Below are 23,598 nucleotides of genomic sequence, written 5' to 3'. Positions count from 1 at the left end.
ACACGGGGACGGGCACACCCGGGACGGGCACACCCAGGACGGGCACACCCGGACGGGCACACCAGGGACGGGCACACCCAGGGACGGGCACACCCAGGACGGGCACACCCGGACGGGCACACCCAGGGACGGGCACACACGGGGACGGGCACACCCGGACGGGCACACATGGGGACGGGCACACCCGGACGGGCACACACGGGGACGGGCACACCCGGGGACGGGCACACCCAGGACGGGCACACCCGGACGGGCACACCAGGGACGGGCACACCCAGGGACGGGCACACACGGGGACGGGCACACCCGGGACGGGCACACCCAGGACGGGCACACCCGGATGGGCACACCAGGGACGGGCACACCCAGGGACGGGCACACACGGGGACGGGCACACCCGGACGGGCACACACGGGGACGGGCACACCCGGGACGGGCACACCCGGACGGGCACACCCGGACGGGCACACCTGGGGACGGGCACACCAGGGACGGGCACACCCAGGGACGGGCACACACGGGGACGGGCACACCCGGACGGGCACACCCGGGACGGGCACACCAGGGACGGGCACACCAAGGGACGGGCACACACGGGGACGGGCACACCCGGACGGGCACACCCAGGACGGGCACACCCGGGACGGGCACACCCGGGACGGGCACACACGGGGACGGGCACACCCGGGACGGGCACACACGGGGACGGGCACACCTGGACGGGCACACCCGGACGGGCACACCTGGGGACGGGCACACCCGGACGGGCACACCCAGGACGGGCACACCAGGGACGGGCACACACGGGGACGGGCACACCCGGGGACGGGCACACCCGGGACGGGCACACCCGGGGACGGGCACACCCGGACGGGCACACCCGGACGGGCACACCTGGGGACGGGCACACCCGGACGGGCACACCAGGGACGGGCACACACGGGGACGGGCACACCCGGACGGGCACACACGGGGACGGGCACACCCGGGACGGGCACACCCGGACGGGCACACCTGGGGACGGGCACACCCGGGACGGGCACACCCGGACGGGCACACCCGGGACGGGCACACCCGGGGACGGGCACACCCGGGGACGGGCACACCCGGGACGGGCACACCCGGGACAGGCACACCCGGGACGGGCACACCCGGGACGGGCACACCCAGGACGGGCACACCCGGGGATGGGCACACCCAGGACGGGCACACCCGGGACGGGCACACCCAGGACGGGCACACACGGGGACGGGCACACCCGGGACGAGCACACCCAGGACTGGCACACACGGGGACGGGCACACCCAGGACGGGCACACCCAGGGACGGGCACACCCGGGACGGGCACACCCAGGACGGGCACACCCGGACGGGCACACCAGGGACGGGCACACCCGGGACGGGCACACCCGGACGGGCACACCTGGGGACGGGCACACCCGGGACGGGCACACCCAGGACGGGCACACACGGGGACGGGCACACCCAGGACGGGCACACCCGGGACGGGCACACCCGGGGACGGGCACACCCGGGACGGGCACACCCGGGGACGGGCACACCCGGACGGGCACACCCGGGGACGGGCACACCCGGACGGGAACACCCGGGGACGGGCACACCCGGACGGGAACACCCGGGGACGGGCACACCCGGGGACGGGCACACCCAGGACGGGCACACCCGGGGACGGGCACACCCGGGATGGGCACACCCAGGACGGGCACACCCGGGGACGGGCACACCCGGACGGGAACACCCGGGGACGGGCACACCTGGACGGGCACACCCGGGACGGGCACACCCGGACGGGAACACCCGGGGACGGGCACACCCGGACGGGAACACCCGGGGACGGGCACACCCGGGGACGGGCACACCCGGACGGGCACACCCGGGGACGGGCACACCCGGACGGGAACACCCGGGGACGGGCACACCCGGACGGGAACACCCGGGGACGGGCACACCCGGGGACGGGCACACCCGGACGGGCACACCCGGGGACGGGCACACCCGGGGACGGGCACACCCAGGACGGGCACACCCGGGGACGGGCACACCCGGGATGGGCACACCCAGGACGGGCACACCCGGGGACGGGCACACCCGGACGGGAACACCCGGGGACGGGCACACCTGGACGGGCACACCCGGGACGGGCACACCCAGGACAGGCACACCCAGGGACGGGCACACCCGGACGGGCACACCCGGGGACGGGCACACCCAGGGACGGGCACACCCGGACGGGCACACCCGGGGACGGGCACACCCGGGACGGGCACACCCAGGGACGGGCACACCCGGGGACGGGCACACCCGGGACGGGCACACCCGGACGGGCACACCCGGGGACGGGCACACCCGGACGGGCACACCCGGACGGGCACATGCAGGGGTGGCTGTCACTGAGTGAAGCTCTATGACAGGCACATTGGACCTAGTGCCTCCTGCCACCCCGCAGCCCCTGCATCTCCGCCTGCTGCCCTCCCTGCCGCCCCTCCCCCTTCCCGCCGCCTCTAAGCGCCTGTGCTCTGGCCAGAACAGTAATCCTTAAATAGCCTCTTCTTTGGGCCCCTTTTATTTTTTTTAATGTTTTTGTTGACTGCAGAGAGGAAGGGAGAGGGGGAGAGAGAAACATCAACAATGAGAGAGAATCACGGATCGGCTGCCTCCTGCACGCCCCACACTGGGGAGCGAGCCCACAACCCGGGCCTGTGCCCTGACTGGAATCGAACCCTGACCTCCTAGTTCGTAGGTCGATGCTCAACCACTGAGCCACACGGCCGGGCTGGGGCCCTTTTAAAGGCTCCTCGCTCGTGCACAGGGGTTGTTGCCTGGAAAATAACACAACAATTACTAAATGATAATGCCAGAATGAACTATGAACCGAGTCTGCTCCCCCGCCCCCCCCCCCCGACCCGTATGTGTCCAGATTTAGCGGTAGGTGTATTTTACCAGTTGTAACAAAAAATGATGTGATTTGTGCTCAGCTAATTAAATTAAACATGGACCAATTACATTCTTTACAGTATAATAAACCCGTGGGTTTTCCGTTTTGCCCCTGCTGGAGCCTAAGTGTTGACTGACATGCGCTGGACTGGACTCAGTTTCCTGCTCGGATTTCTTTGCCGTCAGAGCGTTCACGGAGCGGGGGGGCGGGGGGGGGGTCTCTTTTCCATGGACTCGGACCCACTCGGGAAGAGAGTTTGCCGAGCCGGGATGTGGGCGCAGAACCAGCAGGTGTCCCAGGAGGACACGCACGTTGCCGCTCACAGGCAGTGTGTCCCCGCCTCCTCGCCTTCGCCGCTTCCTCGGGATCGCGGCGGGGTGGCGGGGAGCACCCCAACTTAGTCGTCCAGCTACAGCAGTTGCCGTCTTGACTCGAGAACTATTTTAAGTTTGTTGTAAGAAACAGTATAATTTTTACAAGACACGTTTATGGTGTTTTAAAAAGTTAACTACCCTCCTCGCACGTGTGTTTTCGCAGAGAGCGTGGGGGGGGGGGGGGGGGGTCGGGCGGCGTGCAGTGTCTTAGCGCCGTGCTAGTCTCCCGGGCGGGGCTCTGTGGGGAGCCGGGCGCCTCTGGTTCGGGGGACACCCCGCACCCTGCGGCTGTGGGCTCCGCCCGACCGGACAGCGTACCCAGAGGAGGCGCAGGGCCTTGGAGCCGGAGAACGTTGGGCCTGACAGAGCGTCTCATTGGGCAGCCTCTCTTCCAGCTGGGGAAACCGAGGCACGGAGCGCATGCTCCATCCGAGTCGGGCCCGAGGACCACGCGCTCGTCCCGATTCCCGACTCCCGTTAAATCCCCGCAGCCAGGAGCTGATGTGGGCATTTCCCCGCCGGCTGCTCTCTGCCTCAGTCTCCCTTGGACCAACGCGTCGGGCGCCAGGAAAGCACGTTTCGTTTCTGGGTGCAGAGGACGCCGCCGGGAGGGACAAGCAGAGGGGTCCCTGTGGCCGCCCCCTTCGCTGGGTGCCCCGCCGCCGGGGGCCCTCTGGCCGCGGGAACGCGGGGTGATGGGAGGCAGCCCTGTGCCAGGACCCGGCGCGGTGGGAGACACGGGCTCTGCCGTGTGCCCGCCGCGTGGCTTCGTCCTGGCCGGCCTCGCCTGAGCCGTTGTCGCTCATGGGAGACAGTGTCCCCCGGATTGGGGTGTGATGACAGTGCCGTGCCGCGGGAGCTGGCCCGTTGGGGAGTGGGTGCCTTCCGACGCCCCTGCTTTTCCGCGAGCGCCCCCCGGGGACGGGGGGGACGGGGGGGGGGGGGGTGCGCGGGGAGGCTTCCGGACTCTGCCTCCTTGGCTCGCCTCGCCGGCCTCCTGGTGCGCAGGGGGCGTAAAGGGATAGAAACGCTGCTGTGTTCAAGCTGAATATTGAGACAACGAACAAATGGTCTTCTTTTTACCACTCACTCCCTTCCTTCCCTTTTCAAAGAGCTCTTAGCTATTCTGGAAAGTACGCTCGCTCACTGTGCCTTTCTGTTTTTAAGAGAAAATTGTAATGTAAGGAAAAGATAGCTGCTTCGCTTCTTTGAGGGGAAGGTAGGTTATGAATAAACAAAAGATGGAGAGAAGCCCTGGCCAGTGTCTCAGTGGTTAGCGTGTCGGCCCGAGGGCCGAAGGGTCCAGGTTCGATTCCCGGTCAAAGGCATGTACCCGGTTTCAGGCCTGACCCCAGCTCGGGTTGAGGCATGTGCAGGAGGCAACGGGTTGATGTGTTTCTCTCACATCGATGCTCTCTCTCTCTCTCTCTCTCTCTCTCTCTCTTGCTCTCTCCCCCCCCCCCCCCCCAGCCCACTCTCTCTAAAAATCAATGGGGGAAAAACATCCTCTGGTGAAGATTAACAACAACAAAAATTAAAACACAGCCACGGATGGGAATAGGAGAGGCCGCCGGTGTGAAAGGCTGGGAGAAGGTTGACAGCACCCGGCCTCACCATCAGCCTCTGACGCCGCGGGTCCGGCCGCCGCAGGCATGGACACGTGGCCGGAGGTGAACAGTTCTCGCCAGTGAAAGTGCTTCCAACCAAGAAGACTTCGAAATTGTTCTTTTAAAACGGTAACACGGCACTATTTATGCTATAAAACACAGGCGTGCATCCATAATTCTGTAAGAAGGTTGTAAGGGAAACAGATGTGACTATTGTGTCATGCGCTGCAGTATTTAGTTCCTCTTTCCGCACACGGGGGCCCGGAACGTGGGCCCGGCGACCGCAGTGCAGTGCGGTGCCCGCCCGCCCGGGGCGTGGACAGCCCCCAGCAGGCCGGGCAGCTGGACGGTGGGGAGCGGAGGAAGGGGCTAGGACCCCAAGCCCTTCTCTCAGGGGCTCCGAACTGCTCCTCCGTGCGTAGCCCCAGCTTCTCCCCCTTTGGGAGGGACCCCGGCTGCCGTGGACTCCGGAGCCTCTCGGGGCGGCGGGCACTGCCCCCGCCCTCCGCGTGCTCGGCTCCGCTTTGGTCTGCTGGTTTCTTTCTCAAGAGTAAACGTACGGGGCAGGAGAGGGGAGGGGAGGGGAGGGGAGGGTGAGGGGGGTGAATGGTGAGGGAGGGAGACCTGGCTGGGTGGTGGACACACGGCACCATGTACAGATGACGCGTCACAGAACCGCACGTTGGAACCCATGCAATCTCATTAACGGTGTCACCCAATCCATTCAATAGCAACGAGAATGGTTTTAAAAACGAAAGGAGCTTCTCTTAGGAAGAAAAAACCCAGAGATCTGTTTCTCAGAATCTCCCGACATCCCAGACAGCATCCACCTCAGTAAAAACAACATCCCCACAGGGAACACGATGAAGTAAAATAAAACCCTCTTTCTCCTGCCGTGTCGGAAGGTGGGCCTAAATGACGGTCCCTGGTTCAGAGCCTTCTCTCGCTTTTCTGACCGGACGGCCCCTGCAGGCGGCGAGGCCAGCCAGCGCGCCCCTTTCCCGGAACGGGGGGGGGGGGGGGGGGGAGGGGGGGACCTGCAGGGCGCCGTGGGAATCCGTGCAGCGGGTGCAGCCGTCGAGGGGGCGCCTGGTGTCCACCGCCCTCCTCTGTGACTCCGTTTCCGTCGTCCGGGCTCATGGCTGCGAACGGGAACTGAGTCTGTCGGGTTTGCCTTGTCTCCCTCGCTGTCATGCGTGTCATTATCACAGGAACACATGTTGTGGTTTGGTTGCCTCTTGACAAACACAGACCTCGATTTAATTCTCCAAACGGAGGCGGCCTAGGGCTTGTAGCAGAGCCGTCCCCACTCGCCGTTCCGCGGTTGTTCGGGCAGCTTCTAGATGTTCGGGTTTCACCGAACCGTCGCCTAAAAACAAACAAACTCCCCGGGAGAGGGAGTGCTTTCTTCGGCCAACAAGCGCCTCAGAGCAGCGGCCCGGCGGCCCGGCACCGGGGCTCGGCGGGCAGACGCCCCTGTACCCCGAAGCCGGTGATGATCGCGGAATAAACAGGTCTTTCCAGATGGAGTGACGGTGACGTGGTGGGTGGAACCGAAGCCCCATCTGGTGTTCCTCCGTCCACGGTGGGCCCCTGCGGCCTCCTCACCGACTCACAGCCAGACCGGCCTGGGGAGCGGTCCGCGTGCCGAGCGGCCGGAGGCGCTGGTCCGCGGCCACAAACAGGCTCCCGTGACTCAGGTCCTTTCCAGCCTCCGTCGGCGTGACTGAGCCGGAGGGGAGCTGTGTGTGTGACGTGGAACATGGAGGTCACCCCGAGGTGCCACTTCCTGGAACGGACCCCGTGTGCTCAGGCCTTCCTGACGGGGAGGTTGTCCGGAACATGTTCCCATGAGAGCGGGGAGCTGCGATGCTAGGGATCCTCGGGAAGGGCCTCGCCCGCCGGCCCCGCCCCATTCTTTCTCAGGGACCACGCTGCACACGCCCCGTGGCCACACGCTGACCCGTGTCGCCGGCGAGGCGGTCTCCGTGGCGGAGTCCGTAGGCGGTCAGGGAGAGGGACGGGCTTGCCGGGGTTGAAGCCCCGCTGTGAGCAGAGGGCCTGGAGCCGGTGCCGTTTGCGGTGGCCGTGCCGGGCGGGCTGCCTGCGGGTGGAGGAAATGTGGGCTCCTTCGCCACAAACAGAAGAGAGCCTTGGACCTGAGCCGGTAAGCTCAGCGGTAAGCTCAGCCGGTAAGCTCAGCGGTAAGCTCAGCCGGTAAGCTCAGCGGTAAGCTCAGCGGTAAGCTCAGCGGTAAGCTCAGCCGGTAAGCTCAGCGGTAAGCTCAGCCGGTAAGCTCAGCGGTAAGCTCAGCCGGTAAGCTCAGCGGTAAGCTCAGCGGTAAGCCACACCGGCCGGCTGTCTGGGATTTTAACCTGGAGGTTCTTCAGACTAACAGTTAACTTTCCCATATTCCCCGGCTTCTGCTGGCCTGCCCCCAGCCCACCCCCAGCCCACCCCTGTCCCCGGCTAGACTGACAGCAGGCCCCTCGCTGCGCCCCAGGACTTCTGTGCATCTGCCCCCCAACAATCCAGCACTGGAGGGGGGTGCTAAGCCCTGGAGCAGCAATGCGGTGTGAGGCTGAGCTCCCGGGGACCAAGCCCACAAGGTCAGGCTTCCCCGCTCTCCTTCCTGGTTAACATCAACGAGCTCATTGCGAGGACAGTTCAGTGTCAGGCCCTGGGCCTCCCCCCGGCCCCCAGTGTGTTCAGGTGCCTGCACTGTCTCTGTGCATGTCTCGGAGCACAGTCTAAGCCCTGGGCCTGCGTGAATCCTGGGAATAAAATCAAGCCCACAGGAAATGCATTTATAGCACCAGGTAGATCCATGTGCCCTTTGACCTTCGGAGGGAATGGAAGATGGTGTTGGCTGGTATTTTATTTCCGAGGCGTGTCAGGAGCCGACAGGATCAGTCGGCGCCTCAGAGGGCCCCGAGGAGAGCCGTGCGTCTGTGCGCGGCCTTCGCTCTGGGGGAAGGTGCGTCTTTGATGAGCCGCAGCCCGGGAGCGGGGAGCAGCCCAGGAGCGGGGAGCAGGCCTGGGGATCGGGGAGCAGCCCGGGAGCAGGGAGCAGGCCTGGGGAGCGGGGAGCAGCCTGGGGAGCGGGGAGCAGGCCTGGGGAGCGGGGAGCAGCCCGGGAGTGGGGAGCAGGCCCGGGAGCGGGGAGCAGGCCCGGGAGCGGGGAGCAGGCCTGGGGAGCGGGGAGCAGGCCCGGGAGCGGGGAGCAGCCCGGGAGCGGGGAGCAGCCCGGGAGCGGGGAGCAGGCCCGGGAGCGGGGAGCAGCCCGGGAGCGGGGAGCAGCCCGGGAGCGGGGAGCAGGCCCGGGAGCGGGGAGCAGCCCGGGAGCGGGGAGCAGGCCTGGGGAGCAGGGAGCAGCCCGGGAGCGGGGAGCAGGCCTGGGGAGCGGGGAGCAGGCCTGGAGTGGGGAGCAGCCCAGGAGCGGGGAGCAGGCCTGGGGAGCAGGGAGCAGCCCGGGAGCGGGGAGCAGGCCTGGGGAGCGGGGAGCAGCCCGGGAGTGGGGAGCAGGCCTGGCTGGCAGCTGCCCGCACGGCACAGTGGTGGCTCCGGCCCAGCCGCCCGCTCTGCCTCTCCTCGCCGCCGAGGACAGGCTCGGCCGTGGGGCTCCGTCTGGCACGTGTGCGATGTGTGGGGTGCGCTAGCGTGTCCCGGGGGGCTCTGGCCCCGGCTCTGGGCGCACCCTGCACATGTGTCCTTGTCCGCTCTGTCAGCAGGGAGAGCCCGGGACTTGGGGTGCACGTGCGGCTTTGTCTGGCTGCTCAGCCATCGCGGGGCGCCCTGTCAGAGGGCCTGGGGTCGCGGTGGAGGACCCATCGTGCGAAAAGCGGTTTCTCCTCTCGGCGCCACCGGCCCGTTAGCCGTTCTCGTTATCGCCCTGGAGGGACGACACGGGCCCTCAGCGCAGGGGCAGCCGGTGCGCCATCTCAGCCCGTGGCGCGCAGGCAGTGAGATAAAGCCACGCCCGGGTCACCTCTCACTGTCTGCTTGAGGAGAATCACAAAGATCAGTTTCCTTTAGGAAAACACTTTATTTATTTTTTTATTTTATTTATTTATTTTTAATATATTTTATTGATTTTTTACAGAGAGGAAGGGAGAGGGACAGAGAGCTAGAAACATCGGTCAGCTGCCTCCCGCACACCCCCTATTGGGGATGTGCCCGCAACCAAGGTACATGCCCTCGACCGGAATTGAACCTGGGACCTTTCAGTCCGCAGGCTGACGCTCTATCCACTGAGCCAAACTGGTTTTGGCAACACTTTATTTTTTAAAAAATGTTTTTTATTGATTTTTTTTTTTTTTTAAAGAGAGAGAGAGGAAAGGAGAGGAAGAGAGAGATAGAAACATTGATGAGAGAGAAACATCAGCATTGATCTGCTGCCTCCTGCATGCCCCCCACTGGGGATGGAGCTCACAACCTGGGCACGTGCCCTGTCCGGGAATCGAACCCTGACCTCCTGGTGCATAGATCGACGCCCAACCACTGAGCCCGGCCTTCGGGCAGGGACCCTTCCTCAGTGAAGAAGCTGGTGATATGGTAATAAGGTTCGTGATGTGCTCACATCTACTCACTGAGCGGTGTCCGAGCTCCCGGGAGACAGCGTCTCGTCCACACCCCGACACTCCTCCGCGCTGAGCTGAGCTTTCTCGACCAGGAAGCTTGGGGCGAAGCGACCTCTCCAGGGGGCAGTCGGCTCGGTTTCAGGCTCTTCCCGCCTTGCATGCCATGAAGGCCGTGCCCGACCGCGGGGCAGCCATCCCTTCGCGTGGAGGGGCCTGTCAGAGAGCAGGTCCCACCGTCGGGTGAGGCGTCCTGTCGGGTCAGGTGCCCGGCCCGGGGGAGGACAGCGGCACGGGGCAGATGGTGAGCGTCGGGACCGTGGACCGGGCAGGTGCCAGGGGCGCCCGACGAAGGCCATCCGAGTCAGACGGAGGGCACGGGACGTCTTCCCGGGAGCAGTGGTCGTTGCGCTGAATTCTGAGGGGCGGTGGGGAGCCGGCAGGGGAGGTGGACAGGTGCAGTCAGAGGCCCGGCCCCTCTGATGGCGTGGCACGAGGGAGAGACGGTCTGTCGGGAACGGCACACGCGTGGGCGTGGGGCCACGGGTCTGGTGGGAAAATCATAACAACTGTCACGAGTTACGTTTTATGCGCCCGAGGCTGTTGAGGTGCTTTCCCGAGGTTCAGGCGTTGTCTCGTGGCCCCCGGGCCAGCCTGGGAGGCCGGGGGTGCGGGAAAGGCCGGCCTTACAGAGGGTGTCTGCCCGGATGAGGAGCCGGCTTCACCCGGACGGCCTGGGCCGCGGGAAGACCCCCCGGCAGGGGGGGCCTGGACGGGTGGTGGACGGTCCTGTGGGCATTTGGGAGGTGGTTGGAGTCGGTGAGAGCCGCCGAGGGCACGGGGAGCAGACAGACCGGTCCCCCGGAGGCAGTGGCCGAGCGAGGCCCTCGGCGGGAGGGGCGGGAGGGGCCGAGGCCGCCGGCAGGGTGCCAGGACCCGGTGGCCGCTGGATGTGCGGGACCGTGGACCGAGCGCCGTTCCTCCGGAGCCCGGAGTTTAAGTGAGCGGGCGCTCTGCTGTCTCCCACGCCGCGCAGCGGGCCCGCCAGGGAGAGGCCAGGGGGGCCCCTTCAGTTGGACGAGCTTGTTTCCTCTCGGCTGAGACCAGGCTCCCCGCCCAGAGCCCACGGCGCCGCGCAGAGAGCAGGGACCTGCGGGGTCAGGTGACACGGACGCCTCCGAGGTCTCTGGGCCCCCTCTAAAGGGCCGCGTTCCGGCTCAGTGCACAGACGCGGGAAGGCCCCGGTTAAGGACCAGGAACTGTGCTGACATTGCTTTCTGCTCAGGGCGTCGCTCAGGCCGTGGACGTGGGAGGTGCAGTGAGAAGCGTGCTAATGTCTCGGTCGCTCGCGGCTGTGTTGGTCTCTGCTCGTTGGAGAAGGAGAGCGCGAGGCCCGCGACGGAGCCGCGGGAGCCCGGGTCCGGGTGCTCGTGAAGACGCGGGCGAGCGTGGCGCTCAGCACGGGCGGTCACGCCTGGGGACTCCCTGCCGGTTTTACTGGATGATTCTGTCATCGTGAAAGTTGCTGTTTAAAAATCAGATATTCCGCTTCGGCAGACGAGAGAATTACATCTTAAAAATAAAGACGGTGACTTTCCACTGAGCTTCCTTTCTGAGGTTCTTAGTTAAAAAGAGAACAAAAACCCCACACTCACCCCCTGGACCTGGTCCCAGGATGAGAGGCCCTGACGTTCTGGGCCGCTAGGAATGGGTGAGGGTCTCGGGTTCGGGTCTCTTTAACTCGAATGGCCAGACACGTGCGCTGACTTTTAAGACCAGGGCGTGAGCGGCGCCGGCGGGGGATGGCCACGGGCAGGCTGGGGCCACGTGGGCCTGGCGGCTCGGCTCAGCCCCTCCCCTTCGGTCTCAGAGGCTGCCCCTCGGCGGATCCGGGCCCTGTCTCTGCGGCTGAGCATGAAACCCCTGTCCCCGCCGCAAGGGTGCTCTTTGGGGGAATGCATACATCATACACACATGCATACACACATACACCAACATGCATGCACACACATCTCACACACAGGGCATGCATGCACCCGCAACACATATATGCACATGGATCGTGTGTCTTCACCGTCCGTAAGCAGGAACACGCACAGCCGCTGTTGGACCTGGAGACACTGGGGTCAGAGGCCAGGCCGGCGCCCGGCGTCTCCCCGACTGGCTCTGCCGGACGTCCTCGCGGGCAGGTGCAGGGTGCGGTCCTGGGGGGCCCAGTGGTGGGGCCGCGCCCCTCGGCGCACCTGCCGCTCGGGAGGGAGCGGACGGCGCGTCTGTGTGGCTGCTGGGGCGGAAACTGGTCTGTGGTTCGGTGCTGTCCTCGCGTGTCCGCTCTGGAGTCCCCTCCCCTCGCCCCGTCTAACGTCCACGCCCGCCTAACGAGCTGCCGCTTCCTCCGCAGTGTTTCCGAGCGCTGTGCTGCAAGGGACCCCCGCCCGCGCGCCCCGAGTATGACCTCGTCTGCATAGGCCTCACGGGCTCCGGCAAGACCAGCCTGCTGTCCCGGCTCTGCAGCGAGAGCCCCGAGCACGTCGTGTCCACCACCGGTGAGTGCCCCTCCCCCCCCCCCCCCCCCCCCCACCGCCCCGACGGCAGCCCCGTGGGCGGCTGCCTGCGGACTGATGGGTCCCAGGTTCAATTCTGGTCAAGGGCACATGCCCAGGTTGTGAGCTCCGATCCCCAGTAGGGGGCGTGCAGGAGGCAGCCGATCCATGATTCTCTCACATCACTGATGTTTCTCTCTCCCTCTCTCTCCCTCTCTGAAATGAATAAAATATACACTGAGTGGCCAGATTCTTATGAGCACCTGATATTTGTAGGCCAATTAGCCGTACCCTGCATCGTATGGGATATGGAAGCCGAAGGCCTGTTCGAACACCTTTGCTGTCTGCAGTTACCAAGATAAAACGTCTCCAATTCGCACAGGAACACAAGGATTGGACAGTCGAGCATTGGAAAAAGGTCATGTGGTCCGATGAATCACATTTCCAGTTGCATCACGCAGATGGCAGAGTGAGAATTTCGCGGAAACAGCATGAAAGCATGCACCCACATGCATGAGTACCACCCTTCAAGCTGGTGGGGGCAGTGTTATGGTTTGGGGCATGTTTTCCTGGCATGATCTGGGCCCTTTAATTCGTCTGGAACAACGTCTGAGTAGCACAACATACCTAAGTATCGTTGCTGATCAAGTTCATCCTATCATGTTGATGGCGTATCCCAATGGAGATGGCTTCTTCCAACAAGACAATGCGCCATGCCACGGTGCTCGTATTGTGCAGGAGTGGCTTCAAGAACATGAGGGAGACTTTACCTTGCTTAGGTGGCCCCCACATCACCAGATCTCAATCCAATTGAGCATTTGTGGGACGAAGAGCCATCAGGCAGCTGGTTCCACAACCATCCAATCTCACAGAACCAGACAGGGCTATTCATCAGGCATGGTGTCAGATTCCTCGCATCACCTTTCAGCATCTCGTGGAGTCCATGCCAAGAAGAATCGCCGCAGTATTGAAGGCAAAAGGTGGCCCCACGAAGCACTGAGGGGGTGGCCAGAATAACCTGGCCGCTCAGCGTATACATAAAGTGGAGCAGCCTTCCCCCCCGGACCGGTTCCTTGAAGGACACACCCGTTCATTCTGTGGCTGGACCGAGGGAAGAGGCGGCGTGAGTGGGGACAGGGGAGAAGGGAGGTGGGTGCTTGTTGGCTGGCTCTGTGTATGTTGCGGCTGCGGCAGGCGGGCTGGAGGCTGGAGAAACATCTGTGATGGCAGAGAGGGTGGAGGTGGAGGTGGCCGCCGAGCAGGACCCCGCCGGCCGATGTCAGCCGTCGGTGGCCCCACCACAGCCCGTCAGCGCTGGTGTCCAGTCGGCGTCGCCGGCGTGCTCCAGCTCAGTCCCAGGTTCTTGCCGTGTCCACAGCCGGCATGTGTGACTGAAGCACAGAGGAGGTGCGTGACCACGCCCCGCGGCAGGGAAGGCAGCCCGGAGGGGGCGCAGGGTGTCGGGAAGCCACGCGGGGAGCGTTCCGTGCGGAGGAGGGAGGAGCGCTGCCGGGGCCTGGGGAGGATAATCAGGAAGGAGAAGGCGGGAGCTGAGCGGCACACAGCTCAGAGTTCCCGGATAAACCGCAGACACGCGGCTGAGAAATACGTCCTCACGCGTGTGCGGGCGCCCGCTGGGCATTCAGTCACACGTGTACACGGTGTCTAGGATCTAACTGATCAATAAGCCAAGTCACAAAAAGACAACTCACAGGAAGAATCAGTGGCAAATAAACGGGAAAGGTTTAACTTGACCCACAGCTCAACTTTACTAGAGAATAAACAAGAACATGTTCGTTTTAGACGTAGATTTACCAGGTTTGTTTCTCTGTGACCCCGTGCAGCGCGGGTAGGGCGGTGGTGGTGGCCACGCGCTCGTGGTGGTGGCGTTGGTCATGGCGTCCCTGCCCCTTTCCTGGGAAAGCAGTTACTCATGGAAGCCAAAGGTGAGCGAAGCATTCTCGTTTTCTGACGTAGCAGCAGGGCCCCTGAGAGTTTATTTTGAGCGTGAGATTTCAAAAAGCCATGGGCACGAGGTGATCCTCCGCAACGTGTCATGTAACAGGAACTTTGAAGTGATTTCAACGTCCCGCCCCACGGGAGTTTGTTAATGAAAATGTGGAACCTCGATGGAATATGTTCCCCAATCTATAACCGTTCCAGTCGTCCGTAGAGGAACATTAAACTGACGTGTATTGTTCAGATGAGAGCATGCAAGACTAGTTTCGAATAGAAAACTGTAAAAGAACATAAAAGCAACAGCGTGCCTTGTCAGCACGGCCGGGTGGTGTGGCGTTCTCCTCTTGGAGATCATTCCTCCACGATGTCTGGATGGTCCCACGCCGGTCAGGATGGACATTTGTCCGGAGTGCACCAGTTGGAAAGAGAATCTACCTTCAGACCTGGTTTCTTAAAACGGAAACACGGCCCGTCCCGTTTCGGCGGGGCGAGAACGCCTGCTTTTTCTTCAGAGGAAAGGGAACCTAAACTTCACTGGGCCGTTACCTTCAGCCATCATGTACCTCTGACGTCGTTGAAAAAAGGCACTTAAATCGTCAGAACGCAGAGAGCCCAGACCCCTCCGGAGCGCAGGCCCTGGCGGTGGAGGGAGGGGCATCGGGCAGCTCGCACGTGGGTCTGGAAGCGGAAGGGAGCCCTGGCCGGCGCGTTCCCCGGCTGCCGCTCGGGCCTTCGTGGGCACACGGCCTTGCGAACCCATGGTGACAGAAAGAGCTGCTTTTTTAAACCCGGAGGCAGGGACGGTGCCGGCTTCAGATGATAGACGGATGTGACAGGACACAAAGAGCAGTCACACTGGGAATGGGAAAGGATGGAGAACATCTTTTTGGGGAGCAGGCTCTGCACCCGAAATGTTGTCGAGCAGCATGTCATTCAGTTAAAAAGGAAAACGGTCGCTGGAAAGAGAGGAGGATCCCATAAACACTCGGTGAGGCATCCCTGTGACGTGCGTGTGCAGGGCACGCGTGGCGGCCACACGAGAGGAGTTAGAGCGGGAGACGCGGGTATCTGCACGCGGAGCGGGTTTCCGTCCGTGACGTTGAAATCGTAGAAGGATTTCACCGGCCCCTCGTCCCACACCGCAGAGCTGCCGGCGGCACGGGAGGAGGCCGCGGGGGGCCTGCCGGCGTGGTGGCGGAAGCCCTCGCCCAGCGTTGGCCGGATGGCGGCGACGGTGGGTCTGGTTGTCCCGCCGCTGTCCTGAGCTGCCTGCGTCGAGGCCACGCGTGGGCTTGGGTGAGGGCATCCACGAGCCACTTGCTGACCCCTGGTTTCTGGATCTTCAGGTTTGCTCATTCAAACACACATACCTGTAGCTCCGAGGGCCGTCCACTCTCGGGTGCAGATGCGGAGACGGAGGCGCAGGGGGGTCAGTCAGTTGCTCCAAGTCAGTGCGTCAAACAGCCGCGTGTGAACCTGGGCGTTAGCCGCGGAGCCAGAGCTACGGTGCGTCCAGCGCTCAGCTCCCGCCAGCACGTATCGGGGGCTGGACCTCTGCGTCCCTCCGACTGTTCACCCCCTTGCTGGCCTCACCCTCCCAGGAAGCACCGCCCACTTGAGGTCGTCGCCTCCCGACTGCCCTGCTGGGAACGTGGGATGTAACCTTTCACTCTCTTTAACCCTGCCAACACAGGGCTGTGATGACCTAAACGACCAGACGACCAAACAGCAGGCTGCGTGGGGCGACCAGGCCGGCAGGGGGGGCAGTGAGGGACGACTAAATGACCAAACAGCAGGCTGTATGGGGTGACCAGGTGGCAGGGGGAGGGGGGGCATTTAGGGACAACCAGGCCAGCAAGGGGGGCAGTGAGAGGTGACCAGGCCAGCAGGGGGGCGGGCAGTTAGGGGTGATCAGGCAGGCAGGCAGGTGAGCGGTTAGGAGCCAGCAGTCCAGGATTGTGAGAGGGATGTTCCGGATTGGAGAGGGTACAGGCTGGGCTGAGGGGAACACCCTCCCTCCCCCCCCCCCCCCGTGCACAAATTCATGCACCAGGCCTCTAGTCCTATATTATAAAAGGCTAATATGCAAATAGACTGAACGGCAGAATGACCAGCAGAACGACTGGTCGCTGTGATATACACTGACCACCAGGGGGCAGACACCATGCAGGAGCAGGGGGACCACTGCTCAGCCAGAAGCCGGGCTCACGCTGCTGAGTGCAGCGGTGGTGGCGGGAGCCTCTCCCTCCTCCGCAGCAGCACTAAGGATGTCCGACTGGCGGCTTAGGCCTAAGCCGCCAGTCGGACATCCCCCGAGGGCTCCCGGACTGTGAGAAGGCGCAGGCTGGGCTGAGGGATCCCCCCTGCCGAGTGCACGAATTTTGTGCACTGGGCCTCTAGTGTTAAATAATGCTTGAAATCTTAAATGGATTGGTGCTCAGGAAATTGGAGTCCGTTAACTTTCAAAAATTAGTGGGGCTGTTTATTGGAAAAGGGGGACTTGTATATGATGAGAAATTCAAGTGAGATGGAAGCATCTTGTCCTGGTTATAATTCAGATACCCCAGTTCTCCCAGAATCCGGCTCCGTGTGGGTCCTTTCAGAAGTGTTTGTGTGTACACTTATTCACATGTGTGTATGTCAGTGTATAAATATGTGCACATATGTTACATATATTATAACTGAATTGATTTAAATGATGATAGCTAGGTCCTAAATATGTAGTTCATCCTAAAACCACACTCTGAATATATATTAAATGACAGAAGTCATTTATTACATGCATTATAAAATAATTGTCTTGTATACATAATTGATTCTACTTTTAAGAAAAATATATGTATGACATTAACCACATCCTTAAAAGAACACTAGCATAAATACTCTGAAATTCTAATATAAGAAGGCTATACCTTTGACACCCTAATCTCTAGGGTTGCTGAGTTACACGTGAGAGAAATTTTAGGAATTAGTTCGATGCCAAGGTCCCAGTAGATTTAATATTTTCTTTGAAGTTTCTCTATATTTCCAAATGTCTTCCTCATAATTAATAACATTTCCAAGTGACATTATATATTAAAAATACGATGATATTTTGAAGAAAAGGGTTGTATTTTGCTGTAACACACAGCTATGTTTTGAAAAACAGTAGCAGATAATATCAGATTATCGGTGTATCTTAGAAATTGTGTTTCTAGTGTAAATATGAGCTAAGAAGAATAACTTAATCTGACAAAAAAAGAGGGTGTGAGCATCTGGTGCATTCTAAGAAGTTGTCGCTAATTCTTGTTTTATGTTTGTTTTCTGGTTTTAGGTTTTAGTATAAAGGCAGTGCCCTTCCAGAATGCCGTCTTGAATGTCAAGGAACTCGGAGGTATAGCATTTTACGTCTTTCTGTGCCTCCCTCCAACTTCCCTCACTTGGCATTAACGTGATCCCTGTCGTTAAAACCTAGCGATTTGTTATGCTGAGAGGTGAATCCTTTTGCCTTTGCCCTTGAGAATGCATTTCCTCCTCTTTATGTGTGTCTGAACGGCTGTCCTGAGTTCTAGGTAATATAAACGTTGTTTCCCTTTGTATGAATTGAAGAACTGTACCGTGAGAGCCATTTCAGAAACTGCACTCTTTCATTTTACTTATTAAAAAAACTAGAGGCCCGGTGCACGGATTCGTGCACTGGTGGGGTCCCTTGGCCTGCACCCTCTCACAATCCAGGACCCCTTGGGGGATGTCGGACTGCTGGTTTCAGCCCGATCCCTGCAGGCCAGGCTGAGGGACCCCGCCGGTGCACGAATCCATGCACCGGGTTGGTTTTGGCCCGATCCCCGCAGGCCAGGCCAAGGGACCCCACCAGTGCATGAATTCGTGCATCGGGCCTCTAGTATGCATATAAGATCTTTGGTTAATCTCTTTCTGCCCTCCCCCACACCTTCCCTCTGAGATTCAGCAGTCTGTTCTATATTTCCATGCCTGTGTGTTGAGCGTCTGCCCCCTGGTGGTCAGTGCACATCATAGCTACCTCTTGAACAGTCAGACGGTTGCTTAGGCTTTTATATATGTATCGTGAATTTTTTCATGAGAAGTGTTTTGAAAGAGGTTTTTTTTTTAAATTTGGTAATTCAGCAAACGCAAGAATGGAAAAAAACAGCACAGCAAAATAACCAACAAAAGGTTATAATAAATAGGTAATACCTATTACATGAGTCATCACAACAAATGTAAATGGATTAAATTCCCATTTTATAGTATGGGTGGCACGAAAATGGTTATAACATCGTCAGCTGTATCTGGTGATGAGTGACACTGCACAACAGAAACTTGCAGTCAGTTGCTTCCTCAGACGTATGATTTGCAGATATCTGACGAGAGACACTCTAAGGACAGACCATTGAAGAGAACACACTTGGAGGGATACAGGGCATGGCAGCAGGAGGCTTGCAGTTGTCCATGTGGGAAATAATACAATAATCTATAATAATGAAAGCATAATATGCTAATTAGACCGGACAGCCGAATGACCTTCCAGACGTCATTCTGGACGAAGCCACTGCGGCGGGGGCAGAGGCAGAGGCAGAGGCGGTTAGGGGTGATCAGTCAGGCAGGTGAGCAGTTAGGGGTGATCAGGCAGGTGAGTGGTTAGGGGCGATGAGGCAGGCAGGCGTGTGGTTAGGGGTGGTCAGACAGGCAGGCAAGTGGTTAGGGGTGATGAGGCAAGCAGGCAGGCGAGTGGTTAGGAGCCAGCAGCCCTGGATTGCAAGAGGGTGCAGGCTGGGCTGACGGACACCCCCCTCCCCCGCACGAATTTCATGCACCGGGCCTCTAGTTAATAAATAATACAAGAATAAACTGTTTTGCATACTCACAACTGTAAACCTACTTTTGCCCTACCCTGTATTAATAGCAGATGAAATGAAATTCAAAGCAAATAATATTAACTAGAATAAAGGATTTCATATTTTTTAAAATATATTTTATTGATTTTTTTTTACAGAGAGGAAGGGAGAGGGATAGAGAGTTAGAAACATCGATGAGAGAGAAACATCGATCAGCTGCCTCCTGCACACCCCCTACTGGGGATGTGCCTGCAACAAAGGTACATGCCCTTGACCGGAATCCAACCTGGGACCCTTCAGTCCTCAGGCCGACGCTCTATCCACTGAGCCAAACCGGTTAGGGCAAGAATTACACATTGATAGACTAAGGTAACTGAGTAATTATAAACTTTTACATATTTAACTACGTAATTCTGAAGTACATAAAGCTAAAACAGAAAAATGTAAGGAAAAAATCAACAGATCCATAATTAGTAGAAAATTTAGCCATACTTTTCTCAGAAGACAACAGATCAAATAAACAAAAATATGTAAAGGACTTAACTAGCTAATTAACAAATTGATCTCACTGATAATTACGTTATTTTATACTCACACAGAAAATCATGTTTTTTTGAAATACACATGAAATCTTGACACGCATGACCATGTACAATGTTTTCTGATTAAAATGCAATTAGAAATTAATAGCAAATAGACAAAAATAATGACACATGAAACAAGATTTAAAAGTACTCTAACCATTAACCATGTAAAAAAGTAAAAATAGATCCTACACCTAAATAGGAAGCCTGAAACGAAAGATCTAGAAGAACACACAGGTGCGAAGTTTTGGGCGCTTCGGTGAGGCAGAGATTTCTTGAGTAAGACACCAGCAGCAGAACCGTAAAGAGAAGGTTGGTAAGTTGGATTTTATGATATTGAAAGATGTCTGATTTTGGAAAGGCTGTTAGATAATGAAAAGACAAGCCATAGGCTAGGTAAATATTATTTGCAAATCATCTATCTGATGAAGTACTTGTATCCAGAATATATAAAGAGTACACAGAATTTAATGGCAAGAAAGGAAACAGCACTCTTACAAATGGGCAAACAATTTTTTTATTATTGAAATATATTTTATTGATTTTTTACAGAGAGGAAGGGAGAGGGATAGTTAGAAACATCGATGAGAGAGAAACATCGATCAGCTGCCTCCTGCACACCTCCTACTGGGGATGTGCCCACAACCAAGGTACGTGCCCTTGACCAGAATCAAACCTGGGACCTTTCAGTCTGCAGGCCGACGCTCTATCCACTGAGCCAAACCGGTTTTGGCTGGGCAAACAATTTGAACAGGTGCTTCATTGAAGAAAACCTGCAAAAGCTAAGCAAGCACGTGCAGCGATGCCGAGCGTGGTCAGCCCCGAGGGAGAAAGGAATTAAGATCACCACACACAGCCAACGTCTACGATAAAACAGCCGGCCACCTCACGCGTTGGCGAGGACGTGGAAGGACTGGCGTGCTCGGTGTGAAAGGGGCAGTGGGAAATGCTGCCACCGCTTCGGAGAACAGTTTGGCGGCTCCTGAGGCAAATGCCGACGGACCTTATAATTGAGCCCCTGCACTCTCAGGACACGTGAAAACTCAGGCTGACACCAAATCCTGATCCAGACGTTCTTAGTCACTTGATTTGTCATAGGACACGGCTCGGCAACAGCCCGCCTGTTATCAGCTGGTGAGCAGGTGAACAGACCGTGGTATATCTATACAGTGAAGTAGGATGCAGCCATAACGTGGGCGAAGCTCAGAATAGGTATGCCCACGAAAGAAGCCAGGCGAAATGGAGCGCATGACATAGGGTTCCCACATGGGTAAATTCATACCCCATTTATATAAAGCTCTAGAAAAATGCAAACTCGTATTGAGTGACAGAGAACTTGAGTGATTGCCTGTGGGGTAGGGACAGGGACAGGGGGAGGGTAGCCTGGAGGGCTGAAAGGGTCATAAGAAAATTTGGGGAGGGGTGTATACTCTTATTATTGTGATTGTCCTCATGGTTCCACAGCTGCACACATATGTTGAGCCTTAAACTGCGTACTTTAAATATGTGCAGGTTATGTGTGTCAGTTATACCACGTGAAGCTATGAAGGCAGTCTATCCCCTTGGACATTAGGACATTCTCTGTCAGTCACCTCAGGCGACAACTCATCGGAAATGAGTTTTATGGAGCACCCACACCCATTGCCTGGATTGCTGTCCAGTGAGGAGGTATCCCGTCTAATAAAGAGGGAATATGCAAATCGACCATCACACCATCACAAAGTTGGCGGCGTCCACAGCGGAGGCTGAGTTCCCGTAATGAGCCTTAAGGAGCAATCAGTAGGGACCTGAGTCTTCGTGGCGCTGGGCCGGGGCAGGGACCTGAGCCTGAACCCACCGCCTGGTGGGGCTCGACAGGGGACCTCAGGTCACGCCCCCCACCCGGTGGGGCTTCACAGGACCTCAGGCCATGCCCCCCCACCCCGGTGCCTGCCCGGGGGACCTGAGGCTGCACCCCCCCACACCTGGCGGGGCTTGATGGGGGTGGGGCCGGCCGGGTCTGGGTCTCGCATGATTTTGAGGTGCTGCGGGTGGGCAGGGACTTGACTCTGGGTCCTGTGGTGAGCCCCAGACTCTGACAGGAGGAAGATTTTCATATACATTTTTCTAATTTTCTTTCATCTCTGACACTTCTATTATAGAGAAAGGGCAAATAGCAATATTAAAATATTTTCTCTAATTAATTCCTTTGTAATGTGCATGAATTTCGTGCACTGGGCCACTAGTTTTAAATAAATAGGCAAAGTTAACGTGTGTGGTTTAAAAAAAAAATCACGAGTGTGGGGAAGGCTCAGAAAGGAAAATATCCATTTCTGGATACTTATATGTTGCTGAATTATTCAGATTAAATATGTGAGCTCTTGAAGCTCTAAGACCGAGATGCTATCAAATCCATCAATTTAATGTGTAGATTAAAAAAAACAATCTCCGTGCTAATTCCAGAAGACAGATTGGTCTGTCTGGGAACACAGCACTCGATTAATCAGAGGAACACGTGTGACACGTTCATTATGCAGAGAGTTTATGCTCCACGTAAACCAGCGACGGGCATTCCAGAGGGGCCTGCGCCGCGGGCTCGGCGCTCCCCCAGCCCAGCCGCTGCCCGGTGGGGAAGGTGTTTGTGCTGTCCCCTGCCTCGGCCACATGCTGGCCCCACAGAGGAGGAGGCTGAGGGGGAAGCAATGATAAAACGCCACGGCGGCAACACACACGAAAAGGCACCTGCTCCCGAACGTCAGCGCAGTTCCTGGCATTTTAATCCATTTTGTGCAGGTCAGGTACGTCTCCGTTACCGTTCAGGAGTCTTACAGCTTCACGTGGCCTTCCCCCGTTGACCCCACTCCTCCACGTGACACCTCTGGCCAGGTGTCCGGCTGGGCCGCACTCAGGCATGGAATCTGTTGCGTGTTTTCATTTGCGTGCTCCGTGTTTCATGTGGAAGTGTCCGCCAATGGCCGGTTGCGATCGCTGCGGGTCCGTGTGCTCTAACCCACCCTCCTTCCCGACGGTGTGGATTCTTCACCCAGCGCCTCGTCCTTCTGCTCAGCCATCCTTCTGTTTCAGTCACCTTGGGCCCAGATGTGCAGTAATTAATTAACTAATTAATTTATGTTGATTTCAGAGAGGAAGGGAGAGGGAGAGAGGTAGAAATGTCAATGAGGAGAGAGAATCATGGATCGGCTGCCTCCTGCACGCCCCCAACCGGGGTGAGCCTGCACCCGGGGCATGTGCCCGACCAGGAATCGAACCGTGACCTCCTGGTTCCTAGGCCCACGCAGGAGCTCTTGTTTTGAAAGCACGTGGTGCTGCCTGGGCCGTGGGAAGAGCCTACACAGGGTAGCTGTCTGGTTACTGATGCTGCTCCTTTAAGAGACTCACCCCCGTGGGTAAGATGCTCCCGAGCGCCAGTGGGGACCAGGCACCCAGGTGCCGTGTGATAGTCTGGGGTTTTCTGCTTTTCCCAGAAATCCTTGAGCTGCTCAGTGTCATGGGGGATGGGATGGGAGGGGGGTGTTGGCCCTTTGGGGGAGGACAAGACCTGATGGGTAGCGTTTGCTGGTGTCACAGTGAGCCCACCTCCCTGCCCGTGTCCAGCTTCCCACACGATGTCCCTGAACACAGAGCTGGGGCGTGCACCCCTCCACCCCACTCCTCACGCCCCAGTCCCCCACACAGGGCGTCTCCTGTAGCTGACTCATGGGGAAGACGGGGTCATGTGCACTAAACGGGGACACACCGCGGTACCTCCCTTTCGTTATGTCACCGGCAAAGCCCTCACCCACCCCAAACACACAAATAGCGAATCTCAGGTTTGTGGTTTACGGACATGACTGGCGGTTAGTCCCCTCTCCGGGCCTCAGTTTCCCCAGAGACCTGGACTGGGTCGTCTCCCGCGGCCCCTCCAGTCCCAAATCCCAGGGCGCTAATTCGAGCGTGACTCCTTCCCTCGCCCCTCCACCTCCTCAGTCCCGCTTCGCCCTGGGTCCCGGACGCAGCGCGAGGTGCGGGGCGTCCCCCCTGCGGGTGCTCACTGCCCGGCGGGGTCATGCCCTGCCCCGGAGGTCATGCTTTTGGGTTGTCACAGACGTGAGCACTGGCACACGCACAGGTGGCTCCTCGTCCCCGCGTTCTAGCAGAGGCGACACCAGGCGGCCCCGCGGCGGTCA

The 23,598-nt window shown here is 58.9% G+C and overlaps 1 protein-coding gene across 1 annotated transcript in view; it reads left to right on the top strand.

Annotated features, from left to right (window-relative positions):
* Positions 1-23,598, top strand: part of ARL15 (ARF like GTPase 15) — a 200,075-nt gene that overhangs the window by 55,942 nt on the left and 120,535 nt on the right. The window contains exons 2-3 of the mRNA XM_079785332.1: positions 11,916-12,060; positions 17,330-17,389. Of these exons, the coding sequence (XP_079641458.1) occupies positions 11,916-12,060; positions 17,330-17,389 (205 nt within the window). The remainder of the gene's footprint in view (positions 1-11,915; positions 12,061-17,329; positions 17,390-23,598) is intronic.

This window comes from Cnephaeus nilssonii (genome assembly GCF_951640355.1).
Source record: "Cnephaeus nilssonii genome assembly, chromosome: 2".
Lineage (NCBI taxonomy): Eukaryota > Metazoa > Chordata > Mammalia > Chiroptera > Vespertilionidae > Cnephaeus > Cnephaeus nilssonii.
Note: the sequence above shows the minus strand (reverse complement) of the source record. Positions and strands in the feature narration are given on the sequence as shown.